Genomic DNA, 16,846 nt, shown 5'->3' on the forward strand with positions numbered 1-16,846 from the left:
AGAAGCAGCCAAGCTGTAATGCTGCAAAGCATTTTTATTAGATGGATAAAAATGTGAGTTTTCCTGGAAAGCATATCATTTTCTGGCTGATTCCGAACTTGAACAGAAGTATATTTGTAGGCAGCAAGTAACCCACAAATGGTAGAATCAACATCATTCCTCCACTCAAGCCCAGTCTTGTTGTTGCAGTGCACCCGAGCAGGACAGCTTGATCACAGGTGCTCCCCCCGAGAGCCTCACATTTAAGGAACGCCAGCGGCTCTTCTCCCAGGGAAAGGAGGTGTCCAACAAGGTCAAGGCCTCACGGAAACTGATGGAGCTGGAGAATGAATTGAACACTAAGTAGTAGACTGGAGCCTTAGTTAGGGAGACCCGAACGCCAATACCTGGTCGTAGCACTGGGAATCTAGTTTGAGTTTCCTAGTGACCTTTTTTTCCCCCCTTCAAAATCTGTTTGTATTTTTTTTTTTTTTAAGTGAGTAACTGGACCATGAAGTACTATTTAGATATGCCATTGCAATAAGAGAGACAATACTGCATAATTTTCCCTCAAAAGATTCAAAGTTATTATTGGAAAAGCACTGTAAAATGTTTTAATTATATTATTGAGAATTTTTCATTCACGTGAAGGGGTTTATATTTTGGTTTAATGAAATTTTGGGGGGAAAAGATGCATATTTTCTCATTTTAATGTTTTTTTTTTCTTTTTTTAATTATTAGTATACAGTAATGTGGGATATTTTATGGTGTTTTATTCTCTTCTTTGCATTGCGTATTTCCCACTTATTTTTATGTTTTCCATGAAAATAAGTACCCAAACTCGACCAACCTTTTACTGTTATTAACATTGCCCTATACTCTGTGAGCATAGTCTGCTTTCAGATTTTGAATTTGTGATGGGCAAATGGTGTCATCCACACAGATAACAACACCACCCATTCCATACACCACTAAGGCAGGTATAATGAGGAACTGTCTTACCGAAGGGTCCACATGTTGGCATAGCTACACTGTAAAACCTGTTTTCGTCATTTGTATAGCAAGCTAACAAGGGCGTTCACTTGAGCATTTCTCTCCCTCAGAACAAACTAGTGTCATCTCAAAGCCTCTGTACAGTTTGTACTCATTTGAAAGAAAAAGTTAAACATTCCTGCAATTCAATTTAGACCTGGCAACATGTATCTTTCAGTTTCTGCTTGACTGTCTGCAAATTTGCCATTTTTTGCTCAAAGGTTTGACAGTTTTTAGCGGTCATGTTTTCCTGTGACCCCTCTTTGCAGTTTCAGGTTTTTTTTCTGTTCTTTTTTGAACTTTTGTTTGATTTGAATGGATATTTGCGTAGTTGAGTGGCAGTGTGATCAACTGGTGTAAAAATGACCAGTATGACAATGATGAGTACAGGATGGAAAATGATTTCAATTCAACTTTAAATAAAAAAAATACGAAATGTAGGAATGTAACATTTGCGTAGAAAATATTTATTTGATCCTCATGCCATAGATTTGTTTTTCCTATTTATAAAAATCAGTTTTAACTGAAACGAAAAGGAAACCAATCTGAAACATCCTGGTTTCCCCCGCCCCATTTTAATTTGTTTTTATTTAATTTTTTTGGACAGAACATGCCTAATTTCCAGAAGGTCGGTTGTTCATTTTCATAGATTACTTACACCACAGTATTGGAAGTAAACAATTGATGCAAGATGATTATTTGTTGCGTCTCCAGATCCACCTTCATCTCTCCGGTCACAAATGTCTAGACTTACTGAACATGTTGTGTAAATAATTTTCAAGAGATCAAAGAAGACCTGACTTTACTTTGTACATTTTAATTAATTATCTATAAGGTTCTAGTGTCAATATCCTCCTTTTCTGCTCAGATGTAAACTGACATGTAAACACATGTTTTTCATTCTAGGTTACAGGTTTATTTGGTTTCATTTTATTGGTTGTTTCATGTTAGGCTTTTGTAAATCAAATAAATACAGATTTTACAAAAAAAAGTGAAATTGTCTGTACAATTTGTATAAAATTATACAAAGTATTATTTTTCACATATTTAGCCTTGGAATAAATGACACTGTTATATTGCCAGTTATGTAAGCAAAGCTTTAAGTATTCCGTCATGGTGAGCAATGGATCTTTACACTAAACCAGTTTTGACTCAAACAAACATGATCTGTGTTTAAAGTTGCACACACATAATGTCTTACCATTTTCAAAATAAAAAGTGAATCACATTGAGGTAATTTTCTCTTGTGTATGGGAGTTGTTTGTGGAAATTGTGTTGCTTTGGTCTTCCTAAATAATATGTATCTTTTTATCTGACCCGTGATGGCAATTTCAAAGGGACCTGTTTCTTTGGAGAGAGAGTGTTAAAGAGGAATATATTGCCGCAAAGTCAAAGGTTAACTGATCTGGGTAATGGAGGGTAGACTATTGCGATCATCTGGGACTCAATAAAGATTACTGGAATGACGTACCATGGACTCTGGATTCATTGTAAAAGTGCTGGATCGAAGCAGGCACCCTTCTGCCTTTGCTGACTGACCGTCTAGTTCGTTGAATGTTGGATGCGTTTGCAGAAACTAGTGAAAGGTATATTTTTTTGTACGTTTTTATTTTTTATCAGATATTTTTCAGGGCACAGTAGACCTGATTCTTACAAATGAAGAGACCGCAGAGTGAAACACCTGTTCTTACAGATTCCATTACAATCTGCTTAGCCCCAACCACCCAACAATGACTGCAGACTCCTAAAAGAAAATCCTAGGAATAGACTCTTGTTTCAAGACAGTTGTGGTTAATTATGTGAGGCCATATGTGGATATCTAAGGATTAGCTGAGACTATTTCTCTGTATTCCAACTGTACCCTATTTTGAATAAAATTAAAGTTAATACACCTCTTACCTGTTTGTTTTTTTTCTACTCCCTCTGACATAAGAAGCTTGTACATTGACACTATCTTAACATGCATCTATTCTAATGGCAATTGGAAGTGGCATAAACGTTACTCCTCAGTCTGTCATCACTTGTGAAAAGTTACTGAATATGCTGTTGAAAGTCCCGTACAGTTTTCTCCTGGTCTCTGGTTTCAATGGAACCTGGGCGTATTTTTCTGATCATCTCTATAGCTTCATCTCCAGATATTTTCCTCTTCTCCACCAAGTAGCACGCCAACATGGTCCCTGTCCGTCCATGGCCATGCATACAATGGACACCCACACCCTGCAATGGAGATCAATACAGTTAACCCATTTATTAACAGGCCTATATTAAGATTCAGCCAGAGGTTTGTAAGATGCAAAGATGTTAACCAAAAGTCTCTAGACATTCATATCCCAGGGTTATAATGGAATCTGTCATGAGAGGGAAACTAAATAAATCTGACCAGGAGGCAAACATCCAGAAAGCAGGCCTACTTGGTAAGTATTATAACTCACTCACCTGATCCTTTGAGTTTGCACCTTCGACAATGGACAGAAACGTCTTTATCTGTTCCAAACTAGGCGGCGCGAAGTCCACGATGCCAATATGATGCACTTGAAGTCCAGGGCAACTGTCGTGATGGGGTGGAAGTGATTCACACAAGCAAACTAGATGTTGAATCCCACTGTCGAGAAGAAACTGATAGTGACCCGTGGCACACGGATAAGCCAGGCCGGCCAGTTTGTTGGGCTCGACCCAGGAAAAGTTTGGGGGAGCAGTAGTCGCCATGTGGTGTCGATAGGCTACTTTACGCGTGCAGAGTGTTTAGTAACACCGACACTGAACGACATTCAACTCACTCGCCGTGACGAAATGTGACTGTGGTGGACCAATAATACATAGGCTATAGCTGAATTCCATTGCCGTTAATCATTCATCCCATAGCAACGACAACACTGAAAACGATATGAATAGGTGTGGTTAGCCTATGCCAACCATTTTCGGGACCACACCTATTCCTATTTCATCAGTAGCCTAGCTTGTTACACCTCTAAAACAGTAATGTTTTGAACTTTGTAAACTAAAAACGGGGAATGTCTAAACGAGCGTCTGGTCACCCTAGTGTAAACTGGCTTTATCATGAGATACCAAGCTATGTAACACTTTGCCACATTTTGAGCTATGTTTGTTTATAAGCAACTACTTTTAATATGACAGAAAAGCCTGTTACATTTGTTGTGATTGCGGTGTCATTCTGTTGGGACGACCTGTTTCCCGAACAGGACTACGTCACAGCCGAACGTTTTTCAGCTGTTTAGAAAATGGCTGCCACGACGATGGTCGGGGCTGCGGTAGATGCAGATAGAATGGAGGAGAAAAAGTTTGAGTATTTCTCCTCCATCAATTCCATGGCCAAAAAAATTATGCAGGAGAGGGAAAAAATTAAAGAGAAATATGGATCTGATTGGGACGGCATGACCTCGAATGAACAAGACTCGGCCATCGACAATGTAATGATGGATCCCCATATCAGAGCCCGGTATGGTATGCACAGGGTGGACCGAGAAGAAGTTGTTTGTTATCCGAAATTGCTGATTCAGACAGGTCAAAAAATTGTACACTTTGGAGAGGAGGTAAGTGAATTGTTGACGTTTCTTTCATGACGATGTCCAGTTTCTCATTTAGTTAAGAACAACATTCAGTGGCTATTGATGTTAGCTAGCTAGCGAAGATAGTTAACGATACCTAGCCTAGCCGACTGATTCTCGGCCTCATAACAATCTGACGTAGCTGTGAGCTGTGAGCCGCAGCAGACGAAATTTGTTCTATTTTTGGTGAACCAAACAAGACAGTAGTGATGAATATTTTAAACATCACTTGGTTCGTTCAGCTAGGGCATTGTGGCACATCCAAAGAATGCTTGTTAATATGAACGATACTTACTCATTGCCAATGTGTTTTATTCTAGGACATTACTTGGCAAGATGAACATTCGGCTCCCTTTTCCTGGGAAACAAAGGTAGGTATACCTACGTCAATGCAATGTGTCGAATCTAGTTGAGAAGTTCATCTACTTCAGTACACATATTAAAACGTGTCGTGATAATTCTTGCAATGTCTCTAGTTCAGCTGCAGATCAATTACCTCTTGAATTTTTACCTAATGTGTATTTGTGCCTTTGAACAGAGTCAGCTTGAATTCAGCCTCACTTACAGCGCCCCAGAGCAAAGTGTTCTCACTGTGGCTGATCCAAAACCAAGCAAACCTGCTCAGAACAACCAGCTTACCAAAGTGACTCCAAGCAGCAAGAGTTCGAATAATGACACATCGGGACGACGGGAAGAGGAGTCCTCCTTCTGGAAGATAAGTTTGGAAAGATCCAGGCTTGAGGGCGAGAAGGCTGACTTCCAGTCTCTCACCCCAAGCCAGATCAAGTCCATGGAGAAAGGGGAGAAACCCCTGCCGTCGTACCTTCGCACGGAGGCAGAGGAACCACCACGGCCTACCAAACAGAGAGCGCCCAGACCCCCTGCGCCCCCTCCTCCAATACCCGTCAGTGTTACTCCAGCCGCTGCCATCAGCGTGACCCCCGCTGCCATCAGTGTGACCCCCTCTGCCATCAGTGTGACCCCAGCAGCTCCACCCAGTGTGCCGTCCTCAGCGGCTGCCTGGGAGCGCGGCCAGAGCACTCTGCCCTCCGTGAGCCCCATGGATGGCGTGTTCAGCCCAGGCTTGGCCTCAAAGTCTCCTGCACGCCCCTACAGCACTCTTAAGGAGGAACAGAAGAAGGAGGCCTCCCTAGGCTCCAGCCCCACCCTCTCTCAGGTGAGTCTTTCTATTGACTCCATTGGTTTTTTGTGTCTGCCTGTAAATGTTCTGTTTATCACTGCTCATTGGTAGAAGCAGTCGGCTTAGTACATTATCGGACCAGAAGATGCAGTTGGTATTGTTGTGTAATGTTTAATTAGAGAGGAGTTTGTGATGACACCATCACATGGCAGTCCACCTTTTATATACAGACTCAACACACACAGTTCCATTGAATACTGTGTAACGGAATAACCTTGAACAGTACAGCCAGAGCGTTTTAATTCATGTTTCATTGATTTATATATTTATATATATTGATAGACCTATATATATATATATATATATACACACACACACACACACTTTAGATACTTTTGGACCAAAGTAGTTTGGGACATAACTCTCAATATTCTCTTGTTCATATTTTCAGTTTTCAGCTGGCAACGTGGTGAAGACTGGCTTTGACTTTTTGGATAACTGGTAATGACTGCGTAGACTAAGGACATTGGATGCAGTTCCAAAGGAAAGGACCTATGACATCACACGCACTAGTTGGACTTCATTTTGCCTTCAGTATTTATTCCTGTAGCTCATGGCATTCTCTGTGGCGTTCTCACCAGACATTATGTTACCCCCATTAACTGCTAAAGTGGAACACTAAAGATTTTGTATACTGTTAATTACACTATTTGTTGTTGGGTTATACATAAACGAACCAAGCATTATGGAAACAAATGGACCATTCTAGATGAATGCATATAATGTTTATCTCCAAACTAGCAATAAATCAGGTAATTTTGTAAAATGTCTTAAGTTCCTAAAGACAATTGATCACTGTTGTTACTCTGACCACATACTAGTGCAAAGCCAGCACCGTGCACAGTATAATACTAAAGTGGATGTATTAGTAGACTAGCTTGGTTTTTAGATTGACTTCATCATTGTACACTAAGACTTGAGAATATAGTTGTTATTTAACCCTTTTGTATGGACACTTTCTTCATATCCCATTTGCTATGTGTTTGGTATGGCACTCTTGCATTTTGAAATGAATCATGCAAATACAGCAAAGTGAGAGCATTTTCTTCGTCTGTCTCAACTTGATTTTCATCTTGGTTTCAACTTGGTTTCATCCAGTACGTGGCAGCCAGGTTCCAGTGATGACAGTGGAACGTGTGTAACATGTAACAGTGCAACACTTTTTTTCTTTCTTTTTTTTTACACTAAATCAGTCATCAATAATCAATAATTGATGTATGCCAGCAATGTATGTTACACCAAGAGTATTTTATTTAGACTGTTTATGGTGTTAAATGAACTGCCTGTACCACACCGTAGAAGAAAAATGAAATGACTTTCCTATTCTAAAAATAGATTGAAAAAAAAAGAGGTTTTGAAGTGGAGTGTGAGTTGTGTTTTCCTGGAGGGCAACATCCACTCTTATCTATCCGTCTCATCCACTGTGTGGCAGCACAGCACCTCTGATCACAGTGGCACTGACACACATAACAGGTCTCCTGCACCTCTGATCACAGTGGCACTGACACACATAACAGGTCTCCTGCACCTCTGATCACAGTGGCACTGACACACATAACAGGTCTCTTGCTCCTTTGATCACTGACACACATAACAGGTCTCTTGCTCCTTTGATCACTGACACACATAACAGGTCTCTTTCACCTCTGATCACAGTGGCACTGACACGCATAACAGGTCTCTTTCACCTTTAATCACAGTGGCACTGACACACATAACAGGTCTCTTGCTCCTTTAATCACAGTGGCACTGACACACATAACAGGTCTCCTGCACCTCTGATCACAGTGGCACTGACACACATAACAGGTCTCTTTCACCTTTGATCACTGACACACATAACAGGTCTCTTTCACCTTTGATCACAGTGGCACTGACACACATAACAGGTCTCTTGCTCCTTTAATCACAGTGGCACTGACACACATAACAGGTCTCTTGCTCCTTTGATCACTGACACACATAACAGGTCTCTTTCACCTTTGATCACAGTGGCACTGACACACATAACAGGTCTCTTGCACCTTTGATCACAGTGGCACTGACACACATAACAGGTCTCTTGCACCTTTAATCACAGTGGCACTGACACACATAACAGGTCTCTTGCACCTTTGATCACAGTGGCACTGACACACATAACAGGTCTCTAGCACCTTTAATTACAGTGGCACTGACACACATAACAGGTCTCTTGCACCTTTGATCACAGTGGCACTGACACACATAACAGGTCTCTAGCACCTTTAATCACAGTGGCACTGACACACATAACAGGTCTCTTGCACCTTTAATCACAGTGGCACTGACACACATAACAGGTCTCTTGCACCTCTACAGCATTAAAGGCTTCTCTTGGAACTTTCATCTGTACGTTGATTCCCTGTAATTGGTGTCGATGTCAAGATGTTTTCGTCATGATATTATTTTACCTTGGTAATGTTTACAACATTATATTACTGGGTTGTTTTTCAAAGTATCAAATTAATTGGTAATCACTGAATATCTATTTGGTCTTAAAACACCTTTTTGGCCTCAAAAGCTCAAAGTTGATTCCAAAGACGTGTCTCATCCCTCGTCATGCAGATTTTTTCCCTAGAAAAAAATGCCAGGGATAGAATATTTAGGTTATGCTAAATCCTAGTCTTGCACAGTTAACAGTTGCATTCAGGAAGGGCAAGCACGATTCAAAGTCATATTCATCAGCACAAACTTTGGGAACATTGGCATTGCATAACACACTGGATCCCTTGAGCGGGCAGGCCCCACCCATATATCCTAATTCCCATCCAAACCGCATTGGGTTTGTGGAAAGAAGCATTCATGGGGCGCTTTAATGAGAATTCCTTCCCTTGGTAATGATTTCATCCAACAAGGATGTGCTTTCTCATTTAAACCACCTCACTCACTTTGACTACACATCCTTTTACTGCTGAACGCTGGGTTTACCACAGACGTAGCGTCACATGTCTAGACTAACCAGGCTGTTAAAAATAAACGTATAATGACACAAACCTGACTGTACAACGAGCGTTTGCCCTTCTGACAGCTGTGGACAAAAAGTGCAGTGTTAACACAAAGCTTGGAAGTGGGAGGTGGGAGTGAAAACAAAGACATTTCCTGTTGTTGGTAAGGCCCACTCAGGACAAAACTGAAGGAGAGAGAGGGTGGAAGAGCAAAGAGAGAGAGAGAGAGAGAGAGGGGGGACTGAGAGAGAGGGAAGAGAAAGAGGGCTGGCCAGGGGAAACCAATAAGGATAGTCTAAGGCTTAAAACCTCACGTTTCTGGTGGAAAATGGAAATAGCTGCCTTTATTGTGACCGTCTTGTGCTTGTCTTCGCTTTCCTTTGGTGATACTGGAAGTGAAGGATCTGACGATCAGGAGGACACTGGCAACTCTACGTTAATCCAGGTGTGATCTTAACTTTCTTCACTAAGCTTTAAAGAGCTGAAGGAGTCAAATCTTAAAGCATGCAATTTGAAGAGCATAAATAGCTGTTGATTCAATACCGACCAGGTGCAAATGTGTGCTGTGGTACTGTTTCTCACTATATTATGTGCACAATACTTTGAATTGAAAGAGGTGAGCCATTTGAAGCAAAGGGGATCCTGAAACAGCTGCATGTCTTAGTCTCTGAACAGGAATATCTTAATTCTGCAGGAATGCATGATGACTTGCGTGTGTGGTGAAAAATGGCATGCAATGCACCTATGACAGTATGTGTTCACCTAAGCAAGACAAGACAAGACATTCTTCTGAGACATGTGGTGTGTGAGACATGTGGTGTGTGAGACACGTTGAGTGCACTGATCCTCTCCCCCCACACACAGAATGCTGAGATGAGAGATGAGGAGAGGACTGAGAGAGGAGATGGAATGCTCATCGAGCCAGAACCCACTTCACCAGTCTCAGACATGGACAATAACTACAATTATGTGTGTATGTGGCTTTCTCCTGCACTTATGAAACATGGGAAATGTACACAGAGACTACACCTCAAGTGCTGCTAATAACACTTTAATTTGTTGTAAAAATCTGTGTCATGCATTCCTTAATACAGTCCTTTCATACGAGCTATAGACCACACTTTGACAGCAAGGAATTATATAAAAACGCATTGAATCATAGCTGGTCTTAATTGCCACATTCTCTTATTAATGAGCCCTCACATAAAGGGCTTTTGTTTTGTTTTCTTTTGAAAATCATGTTATTGAACATAGAGCCAAGGCAATAGAACATTTTGTCTTAAGAGACACTCCATCTTAAATGAGTTCCAAAAGACCCTGATTTAGATTACTTTTTTGCTTTGTGGATGAGCTGGTTGAAGTCAGCACAAAATGGCAAACATTCCTTCATTTACTTACTATTAATGAATTTGTAAGAACACATTTTCTTATGGGAAGAGTGGTATGTATTTCATAGAGGTATAATGACAGCAGGGAATGCTATACTGTATATTATATATGTGTTTGCCATGCATCATGTGGAGTGCAATAACTGGCTTTGGGACTTTGTTCAATCATCCTTTGGTTAACAGACTGTACCCTTCCTCAGTGTCAAGACTAGCAGCGATGGACCAGGCCATCCACCGGCTAAATGTTGGCCACTACACCCTGGATGTCAAAGTGACCCAAATACTGGAGAGGATCACCAGGCTGGACAACAAGCTCTCTGAGATGGAGGACAGCCTGCAACAGGTCTCCCACTTCAGCAAGGAGAACCGCAAGGAGATAGGACGTCTGGAAGGTTTGTCACAGTCCTGACTCCTTGATTACTCGTGAAAACTAGCTGTGTAAAATGATTAGTGTCTGCACACCTAAATACTATGGTGCGTATGGCTTAAACCACATACGGAACAAAATAATAGGTGTCTTGCACACTCCTGCCCGTAAACTTACAAACTAATATAATCAATACAACATATGGCACATTCCAATTGTCAGTTCCAGATCGTGATATTCGATCAGGGGTCATCTCATCTCCATTACTAGTCTTCACAAGTCAATGAACTTAACTGCTCAAGTGATAGAAAACGTTCATGCTGCACCCCCTCATAGATTATTTCATTCTTACACTTCCATAAACTGGCTCGTCAAGCAACACCAAAACCATAATTGTTGAAATGTGTATATTGTCTGAAGTTGCCTCTTCCTCACTGTCAGGCTGTCAGAAGGGTCGACGTGTGGGCTACAAGTGCTTCCTGGTTTACCGCGTGTACGACACATATGCAGGCGCAGCCCAGAAGTGTCTGGAGCGCGGCGGTCGGATGGCTATGCCACGCGACCGCAAGGAGCAGGAGGCCCTGGCTGAGTACGTGCGCGCCGTCTTCCAACCTGGGAACTGGCCTGTGTGGCTGGGCATCAACGACCTCCGCTCAGAGGGTCTGTACCTCTTCGAGGACACTACCCGTGTCACCTACTTCCAGTGGCGCAAGCACTTCCTGTCCAGTCAGCCGGACGGAGGGAAGCGGGAGAACTGTGTGTCCATGTCATCAGATGACGGAGACTGGTGGGATAACTACTGCGACAGGCGCATGTATTACCTCTGTGAGTTTGAGGCCTGATCTACAGACTTCACACACACAACCTGTGTTGTCATAGGAATGTAATTGACGCTGTAGGACTCGGTAGAACTGACACTAAGTTATCAGAAGATGTAGCCTCTATTTAGCAACTAATAAATAGCCTTTTAAAGGACATTCATTTCAAAGCAGCCTGCTCTGGATAAAATGTTTGATGAATTTGATGTTAGAAAACATATTTATTTTTCACTTGTGTAATTTGTACTGTAAAACAATTACGCACAGAATAATGCCATATTATAGTGCAACTAGTGATTGATATTCTGAACATTATCTTTATTGAAGCTGAATGATTGTGTGCTTAAATGTATATATTTAGGTTTATAGATAACTGCCGAATAGAGTAGATTATATTTGAGAATGTATGGTGACTTCATGACAAAAACATCTTTCAGATTATTATGAAGCTTTTGGTGTGGTTAGACATAGTCTACACACAAAATGATAATAAACAAGTCTGATACCATGCAACTAATCAAACACTGTATTGATTTGTCTTTATTACCAGCAAGTAAAATGAATGTGCTACTTCATATCACATATCTGTGCTGATGACAAGATTCTAATGAATTACTTGATGTAAAAAAAAGAACAAACAAACTTCACTGTAAGTAATCAAAAAGTGGTAGATTGGAGAGCACAAATAATAAAAACTCAACTCAAAGGTCCTGTAAGATCAGAAATTGTGCCCGAGTCAAAAGGACTAGTCTAACCCGTCTTGTTAACGGACATCAGACAAAACCCTTCATATTCTATGAATTTGGGTTGTGTCATCATTTACACAATGCTGGTCAGACTGTCCTCTGTAAGGACCATATCCATCACTTAAGTGCCTCAGGAGATTCTTTAGGAGTTGGCTGCCAGAACATCTCCAACCGTGGGCCTGTCAGTGGGACTCTTGCTGGGGTGAGAGAAGATTACTTTACCTCCCTCATCCAGGACGAAGTCTCCACCCAACTGAAAAATGATAAGCACAGGCGTTACTTGGTTGCACAATTCAGACATCTTCAATTCAACAGCTGGGTGGTGCATCATCTCCTGGACTTGTTTCAAGACATTATTCACTGGAAACGTATTCCCCCTTGGGTAGTTATTTCAAATAACACACCTACCCCCCTTGGTGGTTAATTATTACCATGACCCCCAAAATAATGACATCCTGACCTAACAATTTCAGAGTGAGAGTCCAAGGTCAATATTTCTCACACATATCCATGAAGTCAGTCTTTTCATGAGCTATAGTGGCCCGTTACTGAGATGCCTTTATAATAATTGGAATAATTGTCAGACTTTAATCGCACAAGCGACACACCACACACTGCAACACACGTGAATACATGGAGGCGACACAGGACACACACACACACGCAGGCCTGAGGTCGTTTGTGAATTTAGCTTCTGCATTTATCCCATCCCGGACTGTCCTTCCTCCAGGACCCCGGGAGCAGTGGGCAGCTTTTTTAAGCGCCCGGGGACCAGGTGAGATGACCCGTCTGTCTTGGTCAGGGACCGACGAAGAGTGTTCTGTTCTTTTCTTTTCCACCCTGTTTGTATCATAATAGTGTAAACCTATAAGAGGCATGCTGACCAATGAAGCTAGCACTCCCTAGTAGCAGTCCAGATGCCTGTCCCTCAGACTCTATAGTTGTGTGTCATTACGACGGATGTGCTTACTGACATGAGCCTTCTACCACCAACAGGATTCATTTGAAGATGATTAATAACCTGAAGCATAGACCTGCCTTCAGTTTTACATTTTAGGAAACAAACAACCCATTCAGTTTCTCCATGCAAGTCCACAATGGCCACACATTACTGCCCTTACAGTCCTTCAAAACCCCCTTTACGAAGACCAGAAACCAGATGTTCCCATGAAAGAAAGGTGATCCAAAAGATTTCAAAAGACTTTTTCTGGTTTCATTTAGCCGTTTTCTAATCGTCTCTACACTGCATCAGTCTGCCACTATCAGTGTGATTAGCTCTCCAAAGTATCCAAGAGTTCCCCCTGAGTTTTCCGGCCTTCCAGAATACGGCCCAACTGGACTGTGCTCAATCACACTGTGCAGCTGGAATGGAATGCTGTTTCTCAATACTTAATCTGTCAACACAGTGCCATAATGGTGGGGAAACACATTTGAAGAAGGCTTCATGGGTTGAGAAACAAACTCCTACAATTTCAGTGTGAACATAAACAGGCCACAGTAAGTGGTTTTCTATTCTTAGTTTCTGAAGGTTAACGGGTTGATGCCTCGGCTTGTTTTGATTTGTTACTTGTGACATTAAATCCCTCTCCTTGAACACACACTTTAACCATCTCATGGTAACACGCTGCCAACACAATGCACTACTATGGATGGCCTTATATGGACAGGAGATGCACATCCCAAAGCTTTAACTTACCAGGCCAACAGTTCCCTTGATACATTAACATGCGACCCAATGTCAAAAGTGACACTACAACAGTAGTTTAACTGCCCTAGTGTCCTGAGAATGAACCCTGGCCTCATACTACTCCACAGTCCCTCCTTCACACGTAGGCCCTACTCATCGGTGGCTGCATGTGTGTGAACACAAGTGGTGTCTAGTGGATTGCAATAATGTTCAGAACTAAATGTTGTCAATATTCATACGACTTGACACTCATTTTGAATACCATTTTGTTACCATTAAAAAAAAAAAAAAAAACAGCACTGGCCTTATGTCACCTGCAAGAAGATTGAAATTCTGGTTTACCTGATAGAGATCGTCTATAAACTGCGGGGGAACTTGTGGGAATGCTCGCTGGAGTACAATATACTCTGAATACTGCAGCATATTGTTGAATTTCATGACTTTTGCATATGAACTTCCCAGACCAAACGCTTTGTAAATCTGCAACACAAAGGACAACCATGAAGTTTTTGATCAGACAACTGTATCATTAATAGTGACTTTTGTCTGGGAAAATCAATGTGATTAAACTGAGAGTTAAAATGGAAGCTCTTCATTTGTTTAACTGTTGAGTGACTGGGACATCTGCTATGTGCCTTCTGATGTTGTCGTCATGTGACATTAAATGAATTTCAGATTATTGATTTGTTCTCAGTTTTTCACTCATATTTATATCGAGTGATTTCAAACTGTGAGCATTTCTAAAATGATCTTTGCTGTGCTGGCATAATTATGTTTTTTTTTTTTTTAACACGTTCAACATCTTGGTTAACAAACTAGGGCTAACTGCTTCTGTTGTTGACTCTTCACTAGAGTTTCTCACAGCCTCTCTCTGCCTCCACCCCTCACCTCTCTCTGAGGGTCGAGCAACATATCGAATGTGCACCCCGTCTGCTGAAGCCAAAACTGAGCCCCCTCCAAACATCCAAACGAGACCACCAGCACTCTAACGGACCGAGCTTCAAGAAGGCTCTGTCACAGGGAAGAAAAAAGGATCACGTCAACTACAATAACAAAGTATACTCCTATGGAAAGGTTTTTACAGGCTTTACTTGACTCCTTTCCCACTCACTCACTCTCACCCCTTCCTGACATCCAGAAAGGAGCTCCTCACAGTTTATTTCTTTAACGCTCTGGTTAAGTGTACCCTTCATCAGAGGCTTTTTAAAAGTAACAGTTATGCGTTTAACAAAAATAAACTAAAGAACCCGTTAAGGTTTTAGAGTACATTCTTGAGTGCAAGAGTGTAAAGCGAATATGGATTGACAGGAAATGAACACCCAGCCAGCAGAAGCACTGATTAGGAAATATCCTTGCTGAACTGAAAGTCACTTTCACAATAATCACCCACACACCAATATGTGAATGCATTGAAATACAAAAATTCTATGCATTCTATTTACCTTCTGGCCTTCGAGCTCAGTCACGTGGTCTCGTCATGGTAGTCATCCGAAGTGTCGGATCAAAACAAGCAGGACACTTTCAGCTTTCCCATAGTAGCGACCCAGAGTCACTTCTCTACACAGCACCACAAATCAGGCCAAGTTCAAAAGGACAGTTTTTAAATGGCAGTCACTTTCCATGCTGTAATGACATTTTAAATTGCCGTCATAAAACAGTTTATGTGGGTAGTAATGTAAAGGCCCTCAACAACCAATATTAAATAAATATATTTGTATCCACCAGACTTGCCAATAAACCACAATGCTGTGGTTTGATCTAAAACAGGATACAGGAGAAATTAAAGAGCTCTACGTATTTTATCCGACTTGTAAATCAGTTATTCTTAGGGAAACATACATTATAGTTATGGTACAATTTACACCTTGGAATTAGGGTGCTGTTTCCCCGAGAAATATAGGTGTTAAACTCTTAGTTCCATCTTAGAATGAGGAGAAACACCTACTCAACAGAAGAGACTTCACAGTAACCAGGCCTAGCTGTGTGTAAACTTATATTTCATAAAAATGTCTCTCACTCTCCACTCCTGGCATCTGTGAGCTTTATGTCAGCACTCAGTGTCTCCACTGGAGAAGCACACGCCAGGAGTTTATCACTCATCTGCAACCCGGAGTCCAGCCGCTCCAGGAAGGAATCCCACTCAACCTGTGTGGCAGAGATCATACAGTAGATGCCTTTATCCAGATGGAAACCGATCCTAGTCTACCCCACAAAGCAGGCGTTGACTCTAAAATTTGTGTAATGGTGGCCAAACCTCCAGCTCCAAAAGGTCTTCAACGACATCCCGTACACCTGGGCTTCTGAGGAAATATATTAGATGCATAAGCAAAACGCAATACCATGGGCAGTATGTCTAATGTGATACGGTTTTCTTACTGATAAAAGGTTTTCCACAGGTCTTCTGCTTCACTTCTCTTCTTCACAGAGAGGCTGTTTAAAAACACACTATTTTCAGTACTTTTAATTCGATTGTGCAAAACCCATGACTTGCACACATTCATACCCACATACGCACCTATTATAGAAGGTGGCACCTGCAGCCATCATTCCAAACAATGATCTTAATTGGTTTGCCGCGAAGTCTTGCAGAGACCCTTGAAAACATAGTTGCAGTCGTTAAACTCGCTACAATGTATTGTTAAGTAACGGACACTAGCCCCACTGGCCCGAACTTGGATTGTGTTGTTTTCATAGCGAACCACTGTAGCTTGCCCTTATCTTCTGTGAACTGCGAGTCCTCACGTTCCTGGATTAGTCAGCATATCTCGATAGTAGCAACACGTATCTAGTAACCTCACAGTTAGCTTAATGGCTAGAGTTCCAGTGGCAAATGTAGTGACAACAGCCAAGTTACCTTGTGCAATGTCTTTTTCTGCATCCTCGAGCAGTGTTCTTCCGACTTTGACAAAATTCTGAAGCGCCTCAATGAGAACTTCACTTCCGACCACCTTCGTTCCATCAGCCATTTCTTGTATGATCTCAAATACCACCCTCACTTCGACACGTCATACGTCAAGAGTGGTGTGACATCTAGCGATAGCAAAGACGTCCTGCGGTTATTTTATTCAGTTCATAATGAATCAAAACTGATATTTT

General features: G+C 41.5%; 4 protein-coding genes across 5 annotated transcripts; 2 read left to right on the forward strand and 2 right to left on the reverse strand.

Moving 5' to 3' along the window:
- Positions 1–1,904: 1,904 nt before the first annotated feature.
- LOC122131005 (dual specificity protein phosphatase 23-like) lies at positions 1,905–3,928 on the reverse strand. The gene is made up of 2 exons (XM_042705903.1): positions 3,448–3,928; positions 1,905–3,228 (listed from the first exon to the last, which is right to left on the reverse strand). The coding sequence occupies exons 1-2, from the start codon at positions 3,715–3,717 to the stop codon at positions 3,043–3,045; spliced, it is 456 nt and encodes a 151-aa protein (XP_042561837.1). The 5' UTR covers positions 3,718–3,928; the 3' UTR covers positions 1,905–3,042.
- A 255-nt stretch (positions 3,929–4,183) lies between these two features.
- On the forward strand, positions 4,184–6,819 carry cunh1orf198 (chromosome unknown C1orf198 homolog). The gene is made up of 4 exons (XM_042705897.1): positions 4,184–4,562; positions 4,898–4,948; positions 5,116–5,754; positions 6,170–6,819. The coding sequence occupies exons 1-4, from the start codon at positions 4,251–4,253 to the stop codon at positions 6,221–6,223; spliced, it is 1,056 nt and encodes a 351-aa protein (XP_042561831.1). The 5' UTR covers positions 4,184–4,250; the 3' UTR covers positions 6,224–6,819.
- A 2,143-nt stretch (positions 6,820–8,962) lies between these two features.
- clec11a (C-type lectin domain containing 11A) lies at positions 8,963–11,834 on the forward strand. The gene is made up of 4 exons (XM_042705900.1): positions 8,963–9,189; positions 9,609–9,717; positions 10,333–10,524; positions 10,941–11,834. The coding sequence occupies exons 1-4, from the start codon at positions 9,073–9,075 to the stop codon at positions 11,339–11,341; spliced, it is 819 nt and encodes a 272-aa protein (XP_042561834.1). The 5' UTR covers positions 8,963–9,072; the 3' UTR covers positions 11,342–11,834.
- A 5-nt stretch (positions 11,835–11,839) lies between these two features.
- selenol (selenoprotein L) lies at positions 11,840–16,837 on the reverse strand. 2 transcript variants are annotated; one of them, XM_042705899.1, is made up of 9 exons: positions 16,605–16,837; positions 16,266–16,344; positions 16,127–16,180; positions 16,005–16,047; positions 15,768–15,895; positions 15,193–15,307; positions 14,639–14,761; positions 14,093–14,230; positions 11,840–12,316 (listed from the first exon to the last, which is right to left on the reverse strand). In XM_042705899.1, the coding sequence occupies exons 1-9, from the start codon at positions 16,714–16,716 to the stop codon at positions 12,206–12,208; spliced, it is 903 nt and encodes a 300-aa protein (XP_042561833.1). In that variant the 5' UTR covers positions 16,717–16,837; the 3' UTR covers positions 11,840–12,205. The 2 variants fall into 2 exon arrangements, with proteins under 2 accessions (XP_042561833.1, XP_042561832.1); XM_042705898.1 differs by having other exon boundaries at positions 16,005–16,050.
- Between the last annotated feature and the right edge of the window lie 9 nt (positions 16,838–16,846).

Source organism: Clupea harengus, unplaced genomic scaffold, assembly GCF_900700415.2.
Source record: "Clupea harengus unplaced genomic scaffold, Ch_v2.0.2, whole genome shotgun sequence".
In the NCBI taxonomy this organism is placed as follows: Eukaryota; Metazoa; Chordata; class Actinopteri; order Clupeiformes; family Clupeidae; genus Clupea; species Clupea harengus.